The 23,882-nt window shown below is 41.1% G+C and overlaps 1 protein-coding gene across 2 annotated transcripts; it reads left to right on the top strand.

Annotated features, from left to right (window-relative positions):
• Positions 1-784: 784 nt before the first annotated feature.
• Positions 785-23,663, top strand: pnocb (prepronociceptin b). 2 transcript variants are annotated; one of them, XM_085770470.1, is made up of 3 exons: positions 785-928; positions 14,296-14,552; positions 22,613-23,663. In XM_085770470.1, exons 2-3 carry the CDS (start codon positions 14,412-14,414, stop codon positions 23,279-23,281), a joined length of 810 nt encoding a protein of 269 aa, XP_085626596.1. In that variant the 5' UTR covers positions 785-928; positions 14,296-14,411; the 3' UTR covers positions 23,282-23,663. The 2 variants fall into 2 exon arrangements, with proteins under 2 accessions (XP_085626596.1, XP_085626595.1); XM_085770469.1 differs by lacking the exon at positions 785-928 and adding an exon at positions 4,151-4,282.
• The last annotated feature ends 219 nt before the right edge of the window (positions 23,664-23,882 follow it).

The following is a 23,882-nucleotide window of genomic DNA, read 5'->3' as shown; positions in this document are numbered from 1 at the left end:
GAATAAAGGCACCACAAAAAAAATCCTAATGAGCGCAATAAGAATTACTGTTTTAATCACCTCTGTTTTCAGACTAATTGTGTTATGGGGTCTTTGCTTGCTAATTATGGAGTCCACCGACAAAAGGAGCAACAGTAATTATTTCCTTGATTGAGGTCAAAACCCTTGCATTTAATCCAGAGCTCCCACACACCAAGAGTAAACATCAGTAAACATCTTCCTGGCATCCTCTACTCAATTTCACAGCAGTCACTTGTTTACGAATAATCATTTTCCTCCCCAGTAAGCCAGCTTTTCAATTGAAAGTCTGCCACATTGTCTGCCACAGTTCTTCTCACGTTTTAACGGTGTAAACCTAGTGTTTCTCTATTACAGCACTACCGGACACTGGGTTTACGCACACTATCCATTCTCTATTTAGTTTTTTACTATAAGGAAAAAAGCCCCCCCATCTGGTTTCATCTGCCGTCCTGGTATCTGCAGCTGGCACTAAAAATATCTTGACGGAGTTACGCAATGAGATTGATATGCACAAACATATGAAATACATCCCGCTAAACGCTTACGCTCTAAAATAAAAACTTTTTTGGTGGTTGACGCTGCAGATTTTCCGCTCAGAGGCGTAATTCTTCTTTCATGCAAAATTAAGGCAGCTTTTTGGAAATGTAATTCTTTTCCTGACAAAATTCATTCTGGGCCCTGCTGTTAATAACAATCAATTGTCTCTTGGCAGGTGAAAGTCCTGAGCTGCCATAAACCACCGCAGAGATCCCCACCACCCACCTCCGCCCTCGCTGGTTTCACATCATTGGGTTTGATTGTGGAGGAGGACAGTAAACCACCTCAGCTGAATGAGATGGAAAGGAGACGAGTTCGACTTGAAATGAACAGCGGACACCAGCCAAACACTGGTTTGGTGCAGCTGTCTGTGAGTATGTATGAGTTCTTTTGGCAGGGGGCCGATGAGCCATCAGTCAGCATTTTCACTTCACTGAAAACACTTTGAGCTCTGAAAGAAATTCTTCTAAATCTAAGTGCAATCATTAGTGCAGAAAATGAAAGTATAACTTGTTATCACAGGCAGTAAACCACAATAAGGGGAATATGCAATATATGCCATTTTAGGGACGTATTTCCATTTGCTTATTTCTCTTTATTGTGTTTGGTTTTCATAATAGGAAACTGTCTTGGTACAGATAAAGATTTTATTCTGATTAGATAATAAGACCTGCTTTTATGTAAGCTATAATTCTCACACAAGTCTCAAATGGTGCATATAAAAATCTTCCAGTACCCACTGAAGGATGTTTCTTTCTTATCAAAAATATTTTATCTAATAAGGCTCTGTCGATATGAATGATTATTTACTGTGTTTCCATTGATACAAATCAATAGCCTACAATTTTGTTATATCACATCTGAATGTATTAACCATCTTTGGGCAGTTTGCTGTGATATTCTGTATAATTGAATTGTTGCCATATAGCTGTTTGGAAACCAATTACACATTCGTATGGAGGATTATTTGTGTTTCTAATTCATGTGGAAAATTACTGAATTATAAAAGACACAGTCGCCAACAATGCTTTTTTTGGTCATCACTAAAACTGGCTGGGCTCCATGTGAGTACAGAAATACTGTATTTTAGTTATAAGTCCATTCTTGGAAATAATAGTAACCCCTGAGAATGTATAAGATTATGTAAAACGACGCAAACAGGTACAAAAGAGCAACGTGCAACAAAACATGAAAATCTTTCAGAAATTGAAAAAAACTTTCAAACCATATTTTTCATGAAACATTTTCTGATTGACCACACTGATTTTTCATAATATAGGGTTAGTTTTAGAATAGATAATAGATAGATAATAGAATTCAAATGATTTTCTGGCTCCATGCTGATGCTATTGACACAAACATTTCCAAACCGCATAGCAAAAAAAATGGACTTACAAGATTTTTAAAGGACATGTTGCCAAGCTAAACATGGCTGCCTCTGTCATCATGGCAATCAGTGTCTCTTGGCCACCAGAGGAAGTATTTATGTACACTGGACAGCCAGTGGATAACAGCGGTATCAATGACAGACAGGCCCCGCAATGGCTGCTTGTTCTTCAGGGCTCCTTATCTCAGCCGCACCAAGGGCTCTGTCTATGTATCCAATTCATCCATCACTATCAGACTGCACACAGGTTGGTGGGCTAGCTTTCACACATTCACAGGGAGCTACAGCTAAGCAAGCCCAAGATGTGACGTGATGGGAAGGGAACTGAACTTGAGTTGGAACTTTTTAGACCAAAAAAATAAGCGTTCTCCAATGTGTAACTATTGCAGTCACAGGCTATGTGCTAATAATTACTTAATGGCTTGGATTTATATAGCGTTTTTCTAGGCACTCAAAGCGCTTTGCAGAAACCATTATTAATTCATACCACATTCACACTGGTGGTGGTAAGCTGTACTTGTAGCCACAGCCTCTGACCACCACCAAACATTCATACACATTCATATGTGGCAATGTGGGTAAGGTGTCTTGGCCAAGGATACTACAACAGCAACTGTGAGTGAGCGGGATTCAAACTGCAAATCCTCTGGCTGCACCTCCTGAGCCACTGACTCTTACACTTAAAATGCCGGGCCCTTATTGAATGCTAATGGCTTTGGTGATTCTCTGACATGGAACATCTGTGGTTCCCAGATGTAGCTATATCTGAAGTTGGTGATACCCTGACCTTGGATGGACAGCCATGAAATTTGGTTCCATGTGTCTCCATGTGAGAACGTGTAATAAATTTTCTATCAGTTCAGTTGAGTTTTTTTTGCTACCAATCAACTGAGACACTAATGGCGTTCCCAACTGCCTGAGCTGTAATTTTCAATGCCAGTCAACAAACATTAATGTTAAACTAAGATGGTGATGAAAGATAAACATTTCCAACAGAATTTTGGCTTATTAGCATTGCTTGCGTGCTATTAGGCTATGTCAACATTTAGCTCAAAGCACTGTAGCCTGTGATTCATTTGAATGGGGCCAGTCCAGTGGTCATTTAACCAACTAACCTGGCAGGGCGCAATGGTGGCCAATCACATGCAACTGCATCGTCTTGGTGGATTACTTTATTCATTTATTTTACCATGAATGGTGTATTTCTGCTGGTTACAAATCCTCATTAAGGGTTTAATGCAGCAAAAAGCTCTTGAATCCATTCATCTTTTGCTCCATCTTGACTTCCTAGTTCCTGGATCATATTTCACAGTCAAACAAATGTTCCCGCTAATTCTGAAGTTTCACTGAAACAACATATTCTCTTCTATTCTTAGATAAATTTGTCCTGAATGCTTCAGTCTTGTTATTCTGATCTTCATCTCACTTCTACTTCGTGTTGCCTAATTTTTAACCCTCCGCTTGTTTCTGCCTTCACTTTTGCTCCATTGATCCTCTGGTTGACATAATTATCATTGCTTTAACGGTTAAAGCAATGAGTGTTGGGTTAAAGTTTAACCCAACGCTCAGCATGTATCATAGGTTGTATCATACAGAGAAACCCCCCCAGGACTATGGGACAGGTCATATTTTCCACCCCCAAATCTCCTGCATGAGTCATACTAACCTCCGTCTGCAGACTTAGAGTGGCTGCACACTCCCTCCATTGACTGCCCCCATATTGTTCATTCTTTTATTTACACGGAGAATGTAGTTTCCTATTCAGGTGTGTTTGTCCAGCACAAATCGTTATCGAGCCATAGTCACCTCCATTTCTATTGTCTTGTCCTCAACTTACATCTCATTGGTGAACATCTTTGAAGTGCCATTGTTTCCCTGACCTTGGCGGCAGGTTGGCATTGAGGTCGTGGGTTTTATGGACACCTCAGACACGATGATTCTGGATCAATCTCACGGTGGATGATGCGTATTTTTAGAGCTCCATTAGTTGGCTCAATGAGGACGAAAACTGGTGGCGTAGGCAATGCCTCCTACGTCAGCGTGCGGCAGCGGTTTGTGTGTCTGTCCAGGAATTGTGCGTAACAGAATGGGGGAATCCACCCCTCTCTCTCTCCCTAACTCTCCTCCATAGTGATGTGAATGGTGGTATACAGGGGAAGGGAGGGGGGAGAGAAATGCAGGGTTGAGCCAGGAGGGAAGGGGTGTGCCATTATAAGAAGCCTCAGAGGAGGCATGTGTTCAGTTGTTGAAACCCTTAGCCTAAGGATACGAGCTGAACCACCAAAACTCCCCACGGAAGGAGGACTCTGAGAGAATATCTTTACATCACAGACACAGGTAAGGAAGTGCTCAAGTCTGACTTTTTTCTTTCTTCCTGTGAGTGTGAGTCTACCTGTGATGCTGAAGGAATAAAAGATGACAAAAGACACTTGTTCAGTGGCGTGAAAGTCGTTAATTAATCCAGGACTTGCCGTGTCTTGTATGCACAGACCAATGGCTAATCGATCCGGGGGGAATACTGTTGTTTAAAGACAACCACTTTCCTCCCCCACCTCTTTAATGGTGTCTGGCGTCCTTCCTGCTTTATCTGTTTGTCACTCTGTGATTTTGGATTTTGACCTTAGAGGTGAATCTTTAGACATCAGTTCATTCACCTGGAGTGATCTTGTGTATGTGTGTGTGTGTTTTTTCCATTACTCTGTCTCCCTAAAGGTACCACAGTCACCGTCAGCATCACCCTCATCGCACCTAACTACTTCATTAACTAGAGAGAAAGTCACGGATCGCGCTGAGAAAGCATTTAGTCGCTCAGCCTGACTTGTTTAGAGCCTAAATATATATGGCAACAACTTTAATTTATCAACTAGAATATAAATAAATGAGGAAATGGATTATTGATGCTCTAAAAGTATATGTGAGGGAAGAGAGTTTTGTCATATCATTGTACAGTATAGACAGAGACATTCTTCCGGTATTTCGGCTGAATTTAGGGGAAGTCTGTGAATGCCACTCGCAAAGCAGCTTATTTATGGTTTGCCCTTTTGATTGATCATGGGCCATCAAATGTCAGGTTAAATAAATCACGAGGAAGCTTCAAAGTAACACTGACAAAAGCTGTTTTTATTCCTTCAGAGTGCTTTCTCCAGCGTCAGTCCAAACAAGTAGTAAAACAGGACTTTGGAGAAGTGAATCGCTGTTATTATGCTAAGCGTGTGATGATGATTTTAATGATAATGGTAATGAATGTGCATAATCTTTTCCCATTATCAGTAAAGACGATACCCGTGCAGACGGGGGGAAAATGGTGTGGTTAATGTGCCATTCACAGATAAATGACTGCATGCTGAGAAACTGTAGAAGAATGGAATATGTTGACAGGATGGATACAGTATTTTATACTGTGTACACCACACTAATGAGTAAGTCAAATAGTCAACTAATTATTTCATTATATTAATTTTGCACATTGACGTGGAGGCTTTGGTCGTTTCATAACGTTTTAGTCTGGATTCATGTTGCAGTTTTTCTACATTTCTACACTTGACCTTTCAACATTTGGTTGTTTTTAAGAATTAAAAATAGCTCCTACAAGAGTCCATAAACAGAAATCTGATTTTTGTTAATCCAATTTTCAATCTAATCCAGGCTTAACCTGATCGTACATCACGTTACTGGCAGGAAAAGTCACAATTTCAGTTGAATTTATTCATTCAGTCCTGTAAGAAAAACAGGTTTCCTTGCCAGAACATCACATGCATTCTCTCTCTAATCAGCTCCAAAAGCTTTTAGGATTCCTGCTGCCTACTCTAAGATTGAAGTGATTACACTGTTTACAGGATTTTTTGGCCTCTGTGTCAATATTCATTTTGACTGTGTGCATCATCCTTGTAATCAGTGCATGATTCATGATTTTAGTGAGGAATATCTCTTCCCCCCCTCCTCCCCATGCACCATCACCACTTCCCCCGTCTGCCGCCGCCATCCGAGCGAGAATATTTTGGACCTCACCACTTTTCCCAGCCTGCACTGCCCTCACCTTTCTAAAAAAGTCAGGAGCTTGCGTGGCTTGTGCCAAATTGCTTTTCCCCCAGCTCCATGTCCAATGGATTCGTGCAGGTGTCAACGCAGCTTAACAGCGACCACATCAATGATGACACCATGTCAGCAGCCCAACGCTGCAGAATTTCAGCCATTCAGTCTGAGGCTAGTGTGGAGTAACACTGCAGGACTGTGTGCATCATTAAGGTTCACGATGTCTGTACTGTGTTTAACCCTTTTTTGAAGAGTTAATGTGGCCGTGACACTTTTCAGTCAACTTAACATTTCGTTATTATAGATGATTTGGTTTGATTTTGGCCTTTCCCTGCATGTTTGTGCATGTATCTTCAATTTCTGGACCAAAGAAAGAAAAAAGAAATAACCTCAACTCCCTCAAACAATGCCTCGCATGAACGCACTTCTCTGCAATCTCAGCGTCCACCCTTTTTCTTCTTAAGCACCCATCTCCCACTGACTCCCACACATCTAACCCCCGCCTCAGCTTCAGCCCTGTGTGGCAGTTTATCAGCCGATGTGTCTGCTATTGTACCATCAGGCCATAAGAACTACGCTGTGAGGAGAATATTATCTGGGGCTTATTAAGACAGCTTCACGCGGGCTAAATCAGATGATTATTGGTGCGCTCTCCATCGAGGGGACGTATCGTGATGCTGTGGAATGATTGCAGAGATGTCCCCCAGTTGAGCGTTTCTCTACCCTCAGGTGCAAATGTGTTCCCAATTAAAAGGAACCCTGCAAGTACAATTGGAGGAAACAATAGCAATGATATGCTCAGTTGATCTGATATGATGATGCCTGGAAAGAAACCAACTGTGAATATAAAGAGAATCATATCTCCGCTTAATTTTTATGCCAAATGTGTATGTGTGCTTTATAGTCGATGCAGGATATGAGGAGGGGAAAAAATGTTGTGCATTTATCTTATTTCCACTCAATTTGTGCGCGTTGCAGTCTACATTAGATAAGATTTCTTGGAGAATAAAAGCAACACAAGATAAAGACGCATATTTATCCAGCAGCAGGAAGAGATATGGAGATTAGACAGATTAAAACAAAGAGTTGAGACGATAAGAAGAGTTTCTTTTCCATTTAAGTGTGCATTTATCAGACTCTTCTTCATATGCTTGAATTAAAAGTGCATACAGCATCACCATGACCCTTTACTCCCAGCTTCTTTTCCTTTTATGACCCAGTGATATACCTGTCTCTGTGAGGTGATAACTAGACTTGAATGCAGCAGGTAAATAGGTCCAATCACAATATCTGGAGCAGCCCTGACAGGCACGTCTAAATCGGATCAGGCGCACTCTCTCAGATTAGTCATTTCAGGAGGATTCCTGCGAGGCACTGCCGCAACCGCAAGTGCCACCTACCCCTCTGCTCCTGGTCGTCTAAAGTTTGCGCAGAGTCGCGCGGTGTTTATCTGTGGCTGCACAGGCTGGATTTACACCGCAGTGTGGGAGATGATCCCGTGGCTGTGTGTGTAAATCCTCCACAAACTGAGGGGTTTTTTGGGGGGGAGTTACTTGTTATCTATGTTTTGACAGAGCTACAGTGGTCATATTTGGTGTTGATATCGCTGCTGTTGCTTGATTCTTGTGGTTTTCTTTGTGTGAGCTTGGAGTCAGACCAGGGAAAGTAACTGCAAAGGAACATCAATTTTGATTAATCAAAAATCCAAAACATTTTGATGGCTTTTTAAATATGAGGTTGGCTTTTCCTGTTTTCTCTCTTGTACCGAAGTTGTTTTCTGTGATTTTTAGTCGGAAAAAACCATGTTGCACATGTCAAGATAATAGCACATGCTGATGGCAGGAACATTTTTGGCAGTATAGTACAGTATGCACCCAGAACTCACTCATTACAGTTTTGAAAGAAGAATAAAAAAAAAAAATTTCAAAGTTACAGGGAATCACTCAGTGAACTATGAGAGACTCAGTGCCTCATGTCAAATGGTCGGTCTGATGAGTCACCAAGTAATATGTTGCATGGAGCCTGATTTAGAAAATTAAATGGTTTAATCATGGTCACTTCAGCATAACTCATTTAAGGTTAACAGCCTTCTGCACTGTCAATTCCGGTAATAACAGTAATAATTGCGGTGATGCAAAGTAGTTTAAATTCTTCCTTCTGTGCTATTGGACCAGCAGTTGCAACTTTTTAGAAAAAACGTTGCACATCCTCTGATTTTTTGGGGCTAAATACGCCGAGGATAAGGGCAGAGAGACAGGCTGCAGGTCTGTGGCGGATTTTAACTCCTTATTAGACTCTGTACATTAATCCTTAACCTTGAGGACATGGGAAGCAGCACCAACATGGTCATCTAGTCCTTGACAACCAGTTGTTCAGTAAAGTGACTAAAAGCCAAAAGCGTAAAATAAAACACTTATCTAATTAGCTTTGTCCTTAACTTTTAACCACATGTGGAAGAAGCCATGTAAAAGAATAGACTTGTCTTCTCATTCAGAGAAATGGATCAGAACCACATTGGGAAAACTATGAATTTTGAATGGATATTATTACGAGTCTTTCTGTACTCTGCATTCTCACACTTTGGTCACTTTATTGGCACATTATCTCAATTCAACGCATTTTGAACAAGCAATTCCAGAGTGTAAGGCCATAAAACACTCGTGAATTTCCTCTGGTTGTACAGAATTAATCAGGTACCATCAATGATCCATGAGATGTAGAATTGGAATTTTAATCATTTTCCCTCCTACAAAGTGACCACTTTTTCACGCCATCCATCGTCAGGTTGGTCCTAATGAAGGGGAGTTAGGATGGACTCACTATACTGGGAGACACTGGAAGCCTCTGCAATGTGTCATTAAAGATAAAAGATCTTAGCTATAATTCACCGATATGTAAAGGGGGAAGGGAGAAATATTGGGGTATGAGTGTCGGAAGAAAGCAAGTGTTGAGGCAAGAATGGAGCAACACGAGCAGTAGAGTGGATGGTGAAGAGGGAGCAACAAAGGCAACGAGGGGGAATAGACAGAGAGGGACCTTTAGGTTATCTCTGCATTAGCAGACTCCTTTGTGCTTTTCTTCTTCATGCAGACGACTAATGGATGAGATAGAATGAGTCAGAGCTTTGTCAGAGACGAACACGCTGCCCCCCCCCCCCCCCCCACTCGCATTCATGACACCTTGCCCCCCTCTCCACCCTTCATTAAAGCCTCTAATGCTAATTTATCCCACCATTACCTTCATTAATACACTTCACTTTGTAACTTTGTGCACCGTGTGCCTGCTCCTGAAATACCGCTCTCTTTTGCTAGAAAAACAAGGTCTAAGGCTTCTTTTTTATTTATTTCCTGGACACAAAATGTCTTTTTATTGAAAAGCAGGACACTCACTTGTGTTATTTATATTTTCATTGTACTCTCTTCTCAACTTGAAGTAGCCGTGCACACTCTTGAATATCTAAAAGCAATCTATTAAAGGTACATTGTGTAGGAATTACTCCCATCTAGCGTTGCGGTTGTATATCGCAAGCAACTCAATCAATTGTATTTTTCATGCTGCATTCACGTGAAATTGGGCAGACGGCAGACGGACGACAGCCGCTGCACGTAACGGCATAAACAAGCCTCTATGTAAACAAGTGGTCCGTTGTCATGGCGATGTGGTATTGTTTACCTGACCCACGTTTTACCGGCTTTCTCTCGACTTCTGTGACTAAAATGACATCTGATTTGTTACCGACGGCCATCTGCCCGACTGCAGGTGAATGCAGCATCAGTGTAACGCTCCATTCCTCCTCACCACATGGCAGCCAGCACCGAGCTTACCCGTTCCATGTTTATATGAATGATATGAACGGCAAATTCAGAGCTGAAAGGAACACCTCAGTTTGTTGATGGGGGTTATTACTGATTAATGAAAAACATACTTTTAAATGAAATAAATCGATTTTCGTGAATAGATAACAGGAGAAGTTACACAATGTCCCTTTAATGACACACATAAGAAAATACTGAAAATAGATCATTTGAATAATAAAAGAGACTATAGATCCTCCAAATATTTTCAAGAAAATTAGAAATAGGTAACTCCCTTCTTTGTTAAACCGCCGCTGCCCCCCAAAATTTTCATACAGTCCTTAGAGGGGCAGCAAACAGGTGGTGCCTTACCCCAGACTCTCCTGCTCTTATGTAGTATTTCTCTTTGACAAGAAATGTTCTCAGAACTCAAAACCAAAAGCATGAGACAAGTGGGCCTTTCATGATTGTTGTGATTGCTTCCTGTTTGATTCAAAGAGAAAAATATTTCCTCTTGAAAACACTTTCATGGTCTTAGTTAACTCTAATGGAAGCACACAACATTATATTTATTTTGGAGGAAAGTAGATAAAAGCATTCATTTGTAAAGGATGGAAGGACTCACCTAAAAGTGGAAAGCTCTTTGCTGTTCCCCAATTTCTTTTTGCTTTCATGCCGGCGTCCATTTAGAAGGACAAGGTTGTTTATGTTTATAAATGTGAAGATCTATTTTCAAATGCAGCTCCCTGAGTTCTCAGGCTCTTGGGTGAATAAGTGTCCCTGAGGAAGAGCCTGTCCCTCCCCAGCCATCATGATTTTGTCCTTTTGCGCTACATCATACATCAGCCCAACCGGGTCAAGTGCCTGCTCTGTCAGATAGATTATGCAAATGATATGAAACATTAGAGAAACAGTTCACAATTTCATTGGCAATGGTGGCTGGAATGGACCTGTGGCAATATCAAGACCAAGAACTGATTCATTACTGAGATAAAGCAGAGACTGAGTGTGTAGGTTCATGGCTCAAAGTGTCACACAGATTCAATTGAAGTTATTGAGATATAGAAAAATCTGCAACTCTTTCTCTCACTCCGTTGTGTGGAGGCTCTTTGGTGTGGTGGCAGAACCGTTTGATAAACCACACACCACCTTACCTTTTTTAATTCCTGGGTTTCTTACCTTTGTGAGACCTTTGACCTCATGTAGGTGTCAAAACTCTGGTGATTTTAACATGTACATGATAAACATGATAGTCCATCCAACAACATAATGTCAACCACATAAGGAAATATAACCATGAGTGTCTAAACAGATTTCCAAGGGAGTCAATGTATGATGTGTGGATCAAAGTGGTCCAAACCCAGTGTTTAAAACTAGTCTAATATTAATAATAACTAATATTATAACACTGTGGCATGACTTTTCGTTTCCTTTCCATTTCCAACTGGGAAAGTTAGTAAAAGTGATAATGTTTCAACTTCACCAACAACCTGCAGAGTCTCATGTAAATGTCTTCATTTTCTGTAACCTCAGACCTTATTTCAATCAAAATCTCATTAAAAAAATATAGACTTTGAAGCAAGGGAACTGAACATGCAACATAAATACAAAGAAATGCTGAGAAACCAACAGTGGAATATTGGTAAACTGGACAGGACAGGCTCTTACATCCTTATGCGGATAGTTTAGTGGCTTTGGGATAGTCTTTATCTGTTGTAGACACTCCAGATATTGTCTGATGTTGTCCCTATGTTATTTAGCAAAAAACTTAAATCACAATATTCAGAGGCAGACAGAATGTGAATGTGTTAAAATGAAATGTCTGTTGTCTCATAAAAGCTCTGAGAACATGACATTATACAAGTTTGCTCATTAATACCAGCATTGACAAAAAGCCCAGCACAGCTCCAAATGTCTGTTTGTATTAATACACTCCGGTCCAACATTATTTGTGTGTGAAAGCAGCATCTTTGTAGAACAGGAGCACATTCAGGGGCTTCGCCATCACTTACATTCTCCTGCTTCACCCATTTGTTTAACTGGCTCTGTAAAGGCCACTTTAGGGAGGACATAACAATATGAAATGGGCTTAGTCAGCAGGACAGCAAATGATCATAGGACAAAACATCTCAGCAAGGCAAACAAACAGGTCCCACTAATGATTTCCCATAAAGACATTTATATATTTCAAAATGGACCAGAGGCACACAGGACCTGGTTCACATGCTATTGACTATGAGTGGTAATGTGGTTAAATTGTAAAAGGGAAATGGTCACGCTGTGCTAGTTTTTATAGATTTATTTAGTCTTACTTCGGTACACTCATCAATACAACACCCACTCTGTGTGTTTTCAGAGATTTTTATTCACCCTCATCAATATGATGTCCTATTGTGCTGTCACTTATCTGTGATTTCTGCCACTCGTCTCCATCAAACCTGTGAAAACATTGAGTGTGAATTCCTCTCAGACCAGATGTGAGCCTGTATGAGTCAATGAGACACTGAAAGCATTTTTCAGGACATGATATTAGATCAGCATCTCTAATCATTTACAGATGAACCTTTTCTTTTTTTTTTCTTTTGTCCTGAGTTTTTTTTATTCTCCAGTTTTCTTTTCAAAGCAGCCACAGCTGACCATAGCATTATGGCATTTTTTATGTAATGTCATTTTAATCCACTAATAATATTCATTATATCCTTTTGAACAGCACCTATCACTGCTGTTGATGTCAAACAGTGCAGTTGTATTTATAGCACTGTCATTTCTAATATACTTATTATTTCATCAGCTATAGTAGACATCATTGCACAACTGTCTTTACATGTGCATCATCAAAAAAGCTCAAAGCTTATAGGTCACATCGATTTCTTATAACATCTTCATCAGTTGTTGCTGGAGTTTAGTTGATCTGTGAATCTCTGGAAATCAGCTGCTCACAATGAATGCTCCACCTAAATCCAAGGATATTTTCAGTCGTTACTCATTTGTTATCGGAAACTTCATTGTCGACAAGTGTCATGTTTTCTTGCTCAGCCCACTCTCCGTAAGACTAATGATTTATTGGGCTTCACACTGGTTTCCTTTAATTAGCAACAACTTCCAGTATTTCTCCAGGGAAATATCAGCTGCTTTCTAGGAAATTATGTGAAGTGCCACCAAAGGGCGACCTGAGTTATTAAATATATATATAGTTTCCTGCCTCAGGCCTTGAAAGCAAGTCATGAATGGCAAGAAGGATAAGTTCATAGAACATAGAGGTAAAGGCTTTCTTAAACCAGGCTGGGGCTTTGGGACCATTACTGCTCATGAAATTAATTAACTGGTTACCATGAATGGGAATACCTATGTTGGTGAAGGCTCCGGGCTACTGTAGATATATCAATACTGGTACATTTATATTGGTAAAACTGACTGAATTAACATCTGAATCTTCAGTTTTCCTTCAGCTACTTTCTGCTGACTGTTTTATTCCCAGCTTTAATGTTTTGGTTCATCCATTCCTCACCAGTCAGGATCATTTTCAGGCAGAGCATTCCCTGTGTTTGTGTGTTTACAGTGCCTGCCAAGCAACAAACAGCAGACACACACAGTCAGCAACAAGCAGGTGAACATAATGCATCATTTAGCTGCTAAAGATACAGGTATTTCCCTCAGGAGTTGGTAGCTACTGAAAATCTAAAAGGAAACTATTGGACTTTGATTTCAGGTCGACAGAAACACCTCAAGAAAAACCCCAAAGCTTCCACTGTTCTTCAGATGTGTTAAAAAGCTGGTCCCAAGTGGGCAAATTAAATTTTAAGTGACTCAAGTGGTGAATCAATCTATTCAGATCAGAAAAAAGAACTCCTTAAATTGTCATAATTTAAGTCAGCACAAGGCAAAGTAAACAAGTAGGAGGCTACATTTTGGCCTCTTTTTTTTTACCAAAGCTGTTGCAAATGTTTGCGGTATGTCAGCAGAAGCAATCTGTGATGTTCTGAGTGGCTTTGTTATCTCTGCGTTATTGGATGATACAGTGTTGGGTGTTGGGATAGATGGAGGTCAGAGAGTCCAGGTCAAACAACAAACCCACAGCACCTGGTTCACAAATGTGTAGCCAGAGGCATCAGATCCTGTAGAGTTTCTTATCTAGTTGGAGTTAACACTAATTCCTGTCCTTCTTCCTCCTTATGGTTCCTATGTTTTCTCCTATTTCTATTTAAGATTGTTGCTTGAGGATGCTTGCAGCTACAGGCCATAGCCAATAGATCAATACTTATAAATCTCTATATGATTTCAACAGTGATTAAACCCTGCAGCTTAGAGTGGCCGCTTCCTGCCCACTGGAAAATACCCATGTTCTCATTTATTGCCTCGGGTTGTGCTCTCTCTCCATCCCACCTACACTGTCCATCTCCTGATGTTTGCTGAACACTCTCCCACCACCAACGCTGTGACCGGCCGCCTGAATCCAGCTAATCATCCTTTTACAATCGGAATTGACGCAATGTTCCTGTTACTCTATTTGCTTTCCCTCCGTAGACTGGACCCAGATCCCATAGGCTTCATCTCCCAGATCCTCCCGCCGTTGGACTCTGCCTCCTGTTTCCTACCTGCCGGGCTCCTGTCTGTCCCTGCCTGTCTGGCTGTGCTGAGCGATGAAGATCCCTGTGTGGTGCCTGCTGGTGCTGCTGGCGTGTCTCTTCAGCCCTGGACGCAGCGACTGCCAGGGGGAGTGTGTGGCCTGCGGTCTGCTCATGCAGCAGCAGCATCAGCTGCAGCAAGCCTTCAACACCATGGTGAGTACGTGTGTGTGTGTCACTGTTAGTCATTGTGCTTCTCTGTTGATGAAAGCCTTGTCAACACTGTATTTTGTGTGTCACTGTGGATCCAGCTGCATCCAACTTCAACACCTTCATAGAGGTGTGTTTATGATTTTTTTAACACAGATGTAGAAGGCAGTGGGATTTGAAAAAATTTTAAGTTGTGTATCAAATAAACTTAACCTGTGAGTCTCTCCGGTACAAAGGGAGTCAAACTTTAAATTTACACCTACAGATGATGAGAGAGTTTGAGGATTCTGAAACATTTAGAAAAAGAAATACCCGAGATTCTGCACTGATTCTAGGTCAGCAATGAAACTTAAAGGTATAATATGTAGGAATTCCCCCCATCTAGCGGTGCAGTTGCATATCTGAACGTATTCTTGATGTTGCATTCACGTGAAATCGGGCAGATGTCAGACAGACAACAGACGCTGCATGTAACAGGATAAAAATGAAGAAATGAAATGGCGATGCAACATGGCGGCCTCGGTTCGGTGCGTCGCCCACTTATGTATTTGTAACGACTTGTAACAACTCATTCTAAGGTACGAGAAAGCTTTCATTTGTATGCGGGTGTAATACGACTTGAGTGAAATACTGTACGTATTCACAGGGGTGAAAGTAAGCCGGTACGGTCCGGTACTGCGTACCACTAAAAGATTCAGAGGCGGTACGCAGTACCAGGAAGATCAAGAGAGAGATTAAAAAAATAAAATAAAATAAAAAGTAAAAAAAAAATTATAAATCTAATTTCACATGAATTCCCTGTGGTTTGAAATGATTTCTGTGAAATTGTCTCGGTTATTATAACACATAGTGTTACGAGATCCCAACCCGATCAAAGACAGAGACATGATCTACTTTCTGTGCGCAGCAGCGCTGTGCCCTGAGACGTCAGCACCACCTGCAAGCAGCTGCAGTGTGCAGCTGTGCACCGCGGAACGCGCGCCGCTCGCTCACTGCTGCTGAAGACTGAACCTTTTTTTCCGGTACCGTGAAACTTTGCCCTCAGCGCGTCGTGGCGAGTCCTGTCGGGACCAGGTCGGGACCGATGCGGACGTTACACGCGGGCCAGAGCACGTGCTGGGTCTCGGTGCGGCTACAGTCGAGCTCGCGGTCTGTTTATGTGAACGCGGCTCCAGCTGCTCGGTGTGCGCCACAGCGGTGGTGCGCGTTTAGACCATAGTAGGCTACATTATGGGGTTTGAAGCAGAGAAAAAACAAACCTGTGTCAAAACAAAGCGGAGCTGAAAAATGAAACAATAAGTCCGTTTTGCACCAGTCTGTGGAAACAGCCTAAAGTGAATGAATGACAGCAACAGTTGTATCATTGAACTACAGCAGATAAAAGTAATGACTATGACTTTCCGTTTGTGTTGGGGCATATTTACCATTGTAACTCTGTTTTTACTTCATTGTTAAACCACAGTAGGCTAGAGCTTAAATACAAGTTTGATGAGAAACAGTTATTTATTTATTTATTAAATAAAGTAGCCAATTTAGAAGCACATGTTTTTTTCTTCTAATTAAATCGTGGTATTGTATAAGTATCGAGAATCGTGGAAATTTACTAGTATTGATATCGATATATAAGAAAGCTCCAGCCTCAATGGCGAGACCGCAGGCTGTTTGCAGCTAGGATATGTTCTTTTTTATTTATTTTGGGGATCAATAGGCTACCTGACATTGTCCTGGGCCAGTGGTTAGAATGGTGGGGCCAGCGATCTTCAAAATTTCCTTTATTGTCTACCCCTGACCCAGCCTTCGAAACGTGTACCACGTTTAACGTTTGTTGCAAAATGTCCCAATTAAAATCAGTAATAATAATAATAATAATAATAATAATAATAATAATGCCGGGAAAAATAACTTTTGGTAATAGTACCGGCAAGAATTTAAAACTACTTTCACCCCTGCGTATTCATGAAAGCAATATGTGATTTTTGCTAATAAAAAACCCAAATAAGTTACATACTGGGGCTTTAATCCAATTTGCACTTGACTTCTTTGTACAAAAGGTCAGATGTACTTGGCTGTTTCCCCTTCCACTAAAGCATGAGTTCAGGCGACCAGAGGATCAAGGCTTGTTCAGCTAACTCAATGTGCAGCCAATGGTCGCCTGTTATCAACAAGGCTTCCAACAGATCAGGGCTCAGTAAGTATCACTGTGATAGTGGCAAAAATGGCAGAACTGAGTCAAAAAGAGTCAAATTGTTATTAAAAAAGAGCTTAAATCGCGACTAAACTAAAGGTTTCTAATTGGACAGTACTTGTTGCTCTGACACACTTTACAGAAACTGTCATGATCAGACACCGTCACAAGATAAATACAGCAGACTAGTTGCCCGAGAGATAGCAATGCAACTTCAATACCGATTCTCTATAGTGCAACTCATATGCAATACTGTCAGAAGTAGCTTGTCTGGTAGTGTCAGAGGACAAGCAGCAGTTTCTAAAGCTCTTCTGATGAAGGGAAAGAAGGTGAGACACTTGGGGTTGGCTAAGTTATACCAGCATGGGGTGTGCTGATGGCTGAGTGGTTAAGGCAGGCTCCATATGGGCACGATAAGCCCTGAGCAGTCAGCACCTGGCCGCTCAGACCCTTCACTGCACCTCCTTGTCTCACTCCACTCTCCCTGTCAAATAAAATCATAAAAACTGCTCAAAATGGCCTAATAAAAATACCATTTCACAGTGGTGACTGTAAAAAAGTCATATTTACTGATGACTCCAAGTATGAGATTCATGGCAGAAGTTGTTTAGAAGGAGACAGGAGAGAGAGAGTGGCATGACAATGTATCAAACCTATAGTGAAACTTGATGGTAGGAATATTCAAGTGTTTTGACTAAGGTGGGGTTGGATCCTGGCAGCAGACTGACTTCACCCTGACCAGGCAGAAGTGACACTTCATTCTCCAGAGACATCTCATGATCTTTCATTTGTGACCTTATGGAGCTTCATAGTGGGGCAGGACTAAGACCCTGAACACAGCTCAAAGCTCTGCAAAAACTACCTGAAGACCTCCACGGTGATCTGACCTCAGCCCCTCCCTGAATATTTATGGTGGAGCTTGAAGACTGAGCATTCTGGGACATCAACAGAGCTCTTTGGGAGATTGTCAGATCCTGCTGGGGTAACATGGGTCATCAGGTTTTGCACAAACATGAGGAGTCAGCTCAGGCCAGCTAAAATATCTGCTGTTGCTAAAACACAAGGAAGACAAAGCCAAACACTGACACAGTCTGAAACTCTTGTACATTTTTCAAAAATTCAACTTTTACCATTTTCAGGTTATGAAAAAATAATATTACATTCAGAGCAGCTGAAAAATGTGAGTATCTTAAATACTGTTCTCAGACTCCAATGTATATAATTTTCCTTTTTTATATTTATTTGCAAGTTTGTTTTAAACTTGAAAATAGAAGGGGAGAGAAAAAGACAAGAATATACTGTAAGAATAACATAAAAAGACAAAACAAAATGTAGAACCTTAGAAAGAAATATATACTGTACAAATTACACATTAATATTTTATATGCATACATTCATATATCAGCTGGCCTGGTTAGAGCATCATACTCAAATGATGATGAGGATTTCTCACACAAAATGATGATAACCACATTCAGTAATCAGTTAATGCAATGCTTCGTGACCAGCATGCGATGGCAGCCTCTCTGCACAGAAAGGATGCGATTACTCTCTGAACTTAAACTAAAACTTCAGCACAGCACACAATCTCATTTCCAAACAGCCCGAGACACATCAGCGGGTAAAAATAGTCTGCTGGGCATCCATGAATAACTATACGACGGCTAATTTAGCTGATAATGATGCAGAGAAAGACAGCTGGGACCTTTTTGGAAGTTGTAATAGAACTATGTAATTGACTGCTGTTCAGTGTCATCAGCCGGTGCCTACATAGGTGACTGACACATTTTATCAGCTCCTCATTGTGTTAGCCGCCTTCCCATTGAGCCACAGATGGAATCCACCGAGCAATTCCATTGTTTCCAGCCCAGACTGAAAGTATGTGTGTGTGCGCGCCTGTGCGTGCGTGTTTGTGAAGACACCGGTGTTTGTTATAATGTCAGGACCCATTGATTTATTCATGCAGGACCACACACTTGTGAATGTGTTTATACAAATACACACATAAGACACTGGGCATCCTCTAAGCACATTCATTGCACAATAGAAACCACAGCTTTTGTTTGCATTTTTGCCAGTGCTGTTGTTATTGTTATATAATTAACACATATTCCTGCATATTAAGTTTTGTAGATCTGTGATTCTGTAGCATTTGGTCAGGTGTATGGAGGTGAAAAAGTAAACAAGCTGTGTTTTGTGTCTGTTGAGAGAGTCTCACCTCTTTCCATGACAGACAGCTTGTTGCATGTTTCATTTTAGTTCAGAACTCACATTTTATAAACCATCTTCACATGTCAGCTACATTAAAGGAGACATATCATGCCCCCTTTCCACAAATTAAAATAGTTCTCAGTTGTCTTAAAGACATGTCTGTGACATGCTTCGGTCAAAATCCCCCAAGGATCAAACATCACAGCTCTTTTCATCCTCTCAAAACAGCCCTGTTCAGAACGGCTGGTTTCAGTGCCTGTCCCTTTAAATGCAAATGAACCACTGCTTGCACCAGCCCTTCTACTGGTACCAGGTAGAGGTGGTATTATGCAAATTAGTAACATCACTGGAAGGTAACTGAGGGAACAGCTCGTAAAACCACGTGGATTTCAACCTAGAGAGTCTGCACATTACAGATTTTTTGTCAGTTCTCACATTTTGTGGGCCGAAAGCCAAGACAAACACCCAAATATATGTTAAAGAGCCTTCAAAAAGTGATATTTTTATAATATGTCCCTTTATGGTTAATATCAAGTGTTATTATTAAGATTGGGTTAACAGTAGTGAATTTGATTCCAATGGTGGCCTTTTCTGCCCCATAGATACATGCCTGTAAGACCTTTTTAAGTCAACTCATTTTTTATTTATATTACACCATTTGTACAGCACAGCAGAAGTTACCTCAAGGGACTGCTTAAATAGAGCAGGTCTAGACTGTACACTTCATAACACTGATTACAGAAACTCACCAAAGCCCTCCATGACCAAGCATTGTGGTGATGGTGGCAAAGAAGAATCTTGGTTTAGAGTTAGAAAAGAGAGATAAGGGGGAAGGACCACCATGCCATGATAGTGAATATAATAATAACAACAACTTTTCTTCACCTTAACCCAAGTTAAATGTAATTCAGACTTTAACATTGTTTTTAAAGACTAACCCCGACCTTCCTCCTCAATAAAAATAAAACCTTTGAAGCAAGACTCCTCTAAAGAGTATTTTATCTTCTTTCACCCTCTGGTCCTCGCAAGTATATAATCACATGACTGCGTGCGCCATACACACAAACACACACACACACACACACACACACACACATCTCCTCTCACTCATAAACTCCTTAGACTGCTCCATTGATCTGACGTGGAGAATCCCCTGGTGTGCTCATTTCATTTAGGATGGGTAATTAATTTCCGTTGATAGATTCACAGCGGAACTCCCTCTTCTCTCATTCCTTTCATGTGAGCAGGTTTTCCGATAACAATGCAATTTATCTCATTTGAGCGAGATTTGACGAGTAAATGAGATTTGCTTCTTACCTCAAACTTAAATTTAACGTAGAGGGCTGTAGAGTTTAAGAGGCGGAGACGTGACTGATGTAGATTCACATCTCTGTGGATCTCTGTATAGTGGCAATGTAACCTATTTATTTAAAGTTAGTCAACAGGTTATATTAGGGGAAAATTCGTTTTGGTTGATATATAACCAAAATCTAAATGTTGCTAATTTGAAAGGCTTTAGTATGAACGAAAGTGTACTATTTCAAAAGTTATTGCCTCCATGCTCCATACCTACTCAAGTCGTGAGTTTCAGGCCTGAAGCCCAACTGTCAAGGCGTGATGATAAGATGGGAAGGTCATTAAAACTATACAGCAAGTCAATGAGTCAGCATAGGCAAACTTCATCCCATAAAAAGTTCAATTTCAAAACACTATATGTCATTTTAAGAAAGAAAAAAACATCATTACCTGAAGTTGAAGAGTCAGTCTGGAAAAAAAATGTCATGGTTTTGTCAGTAAAGGACATAATTTAGTTGCTGTCCTTCAAACTGATTTCTAATTTCTTCCAGTCTTGTGCTGTCAATCATTTTTGCAGAAGTGGATGTCACATAATTTATCAAATGATGGACACATTGGCACATAACTCTCTGTATATGCTGAACACAGCAGTCTCATTAATTGCATTCCCCAAATGAAATGCTCACCAGGGGCAATGTATTAATGACTGATATTAAATGGGCACTAGAGTTCTGGATACAAACATCCCTTGCTAGATATAAATAAGTAGGCTACATCTTTGTAATGGGTGACTCAGTTGTTTCCCACTGTGTTGTAAGTAGTTGATTTTTTTTACCCTCATTGCTCCAGAAGGGAACAAGATTGTCTCTAAAAGGGCATCATTATTTTTTATGAGTAAAGGGTCAAATGACTTAATGTACTGTTTTATTTTCAGTTAAAAAAAATATATATATATAAAAATTCACTGTTTGCTCCCTTGCCCTGCAGCAAATGAAGTTAGCAGTTATCACACAGGAAGAGTTTGGCAAACTAGTTAAACTTGGTCAACACTGAGGGGAAGCTAAAATAAGATGGGATGTAGGTCTTCATCAGATTTGACTCCACTTATGCTAATACAAATGCTAATGTTGAGTGCCTTCTGGTTGTGTTAAACAGCTAACTGACTTGCTAACAGATTATCTCTCAACGTTGTAAAACCATTCTCTGTCAAACGTGTTATCTATGTTGTATAATCATGCCATGACAATTGATTGCTACTAGTGCAACTTTATGCATCTACGTTTGGAACCATTTTTAACACAGAGAACAATCATGCTAATAATGTTAACGTTACAGCTGCTAGTATGCAGCTGTTTATTTTTGGTGGTTAAACCTAGTGATCAAGTAGTTTACTGATAATCCACATGGTAAACAACTACAACATATTCAATGCACTTATGGGATTTAGATCCATCCATCCATCCATCCTTTGTCTGTACCACTCATCCATGGTTGGAGCCAATCCCAGCTGACAGAGACCAATCAAATATCACTAATAGCAACCTAGATTCCCCAGTAAATATCACCATTGTCTTTTCCCTGTGTGCTTCCTGTCTGGTTAACTGTATCATGAATGATTTGAGAACTCTGCTGTGGATTTATGTTTTTGACTGATCAAAAATGTTTTGTTATTGGTAAGTGACATATAGAAAGCATCACTCAGTTGAAGTATATTTTTCACCTTCATCCTCCTGGTCTTCAGTTTGTTACCTGTGGTGGTGGTGGTGCTACTCCTCAAATTATGTGTCAGTGTCTTTCTTTGTGTGGCTGTAATGAGATATTGGACCCAATACGGTCAAATTAAACACAGAGAGGCTCAACAGCTTTAACTAAAGAGCAGGTGAATCTATCAATAACGTCTTCCAATTACCTCTCAGTTCTTAGACTCGATTGCTACTTGAAATCATCTACTGGTGTTGTAGCTGGTTACTTTGTCAGCATCACCCAGAGCAAACACAAATGACAGGGTTTGACCATAATTTTGAACATTTGAACATATTATTGGTCAAATTAATCCTACTACATTAACACAGGGCCGATGCTAGGAATTCTGGGCCCCCTGAAAGAATACTAAAATGGGCCCCTGTCCCCTGACTTTTCCACTTTTTTCTAAGACTACGTATTATCATTTTTTATTTACTTTGTTTTGATGCTAATGCAGCATTAGTATTAGTCAGGGACAGGGTCTTATGCAGAATAATTCAGTCATACAAAGATTAGACTACTGGGGTTTTTGTGGGCCCTACTGGGCGCTGGGCCTCTAGAATTATCATCACCTTTCTCCCCTATACAACGGTCCTGCATTGACATATCACTCTTTCTTCTCTGTCTGCAGGTGTGTCTGTTGGAGTGTGAGGGTCATGTCTCCTCCTCGCTCACATGGGAAGTGTGTAAACGTGCCGTCAAGCTGTCGCACCAGCCGATGTTTCCTGAGGGCGGCGCTCTGCTCAAGAGAGCAGGAGAGGATCTGGAGCTGACCTCTCTTGACCTAAACTCTGACAGTGGACTGCTGCAGTCGGCAGCCGCAGAGCGTTTCCAGGAGGGGGATCAGGATGAGACACCACTGGAGCAGCGCAGTGTCCAGTATGACTCATCACTGCTGGAAACCTCTGAGGAGGGGGAGGGGGAGGGGGAGGGCCTGCAGGGCCTGGATCTCAGTCTGCTGGATGAAGAGATGAAGCCGAGGGAGGAGAGGAACGCCGAGAGTGACGGCCAGCTGGAGGCGGATGAGGACGAAGCCTCGGAGGCCCTCACCTTATCCAAACGCTTTGGTGGCTTTCAGAGAGGGCGCCACGCGTACAGGAAGCTCATTGGCTCACCCATGATGAGGCCCTTACAAAAGCGCTACGGTGGCTTCATAGGCGTCCGGAAATCTGCCCGCAAATGGAACAGTCAGAAACGGGTGAACCAGCTGCTGAGGCAGTACCTGGGCATGAGGAGCAGCCGCAGCGGCCGGCTCAACAACGTCCCCGTGACTCGGGTTTGGAGGCAAAACAAACTGTAACGTGGTTTCTGTTGCTCTCACAGTGTCCGGCCCCAGTTACCTCAACCAGTCAATCATGTTTTCAAGCAGCTCACGCCAGTTTGAACTGTGACATCGTCATCATCGCCATCATAAGAACAGACTCCGCCACCTCGCTGCACCTCTCTTCGTGTCACTAAGTAACAAGGAATGTTTTGACCGTGATGTCATTCTTATTAAGCATATTTTCATGCCATTCTGTGAAATAAAGAAATTAGAGAAGTGCAATTGAATATATTTTTGTGTGTTGGTATAATAAAATCGGCCAAATGAGATTGGAAAACTGGTTCACTGCAAGGTTTTTCAGACCTGAGGGTGTGATCTTTAAAAAATCATGTTGACTGCACTTTCATGCATGTGTGGATGGGACAAATTATGGTTTCAGCTTTTTTGTTTTTGCACTGTGTAGTTTGTCTGATGTCCAGCTCTGATGAAACAGACTTGTGTTTCAACGTGTAGGTTTCCCTGCCGTTAAACAAATCACTTTTAGTCAGTCAAAGCAAATTGCAAGTGGACCAGCAATGTGCTGGTAAGATGGTTCATTCAGATGTAAATACAGTGACAGTGGGATTGCTGGAGCACA

This window comes from Trachurus japonicus, chromosome 24 (genome assembly GCF_045865225.1).
Source record: "Trachurus japonicus isolate A0001 chromosome 24, Traja_1.0".
Lineage (NCBI taxonomy): Eukaryota > Metazoa > Chordata > Actinopteri > Carangiformes > Carangidae > Trachurus > Trachurus japonicus.
The sequence above is the reverse complement of the archived record's forward strand: the minus strand, read 5'-3'. Positions and strand labels throughout refer to the sequence as shown.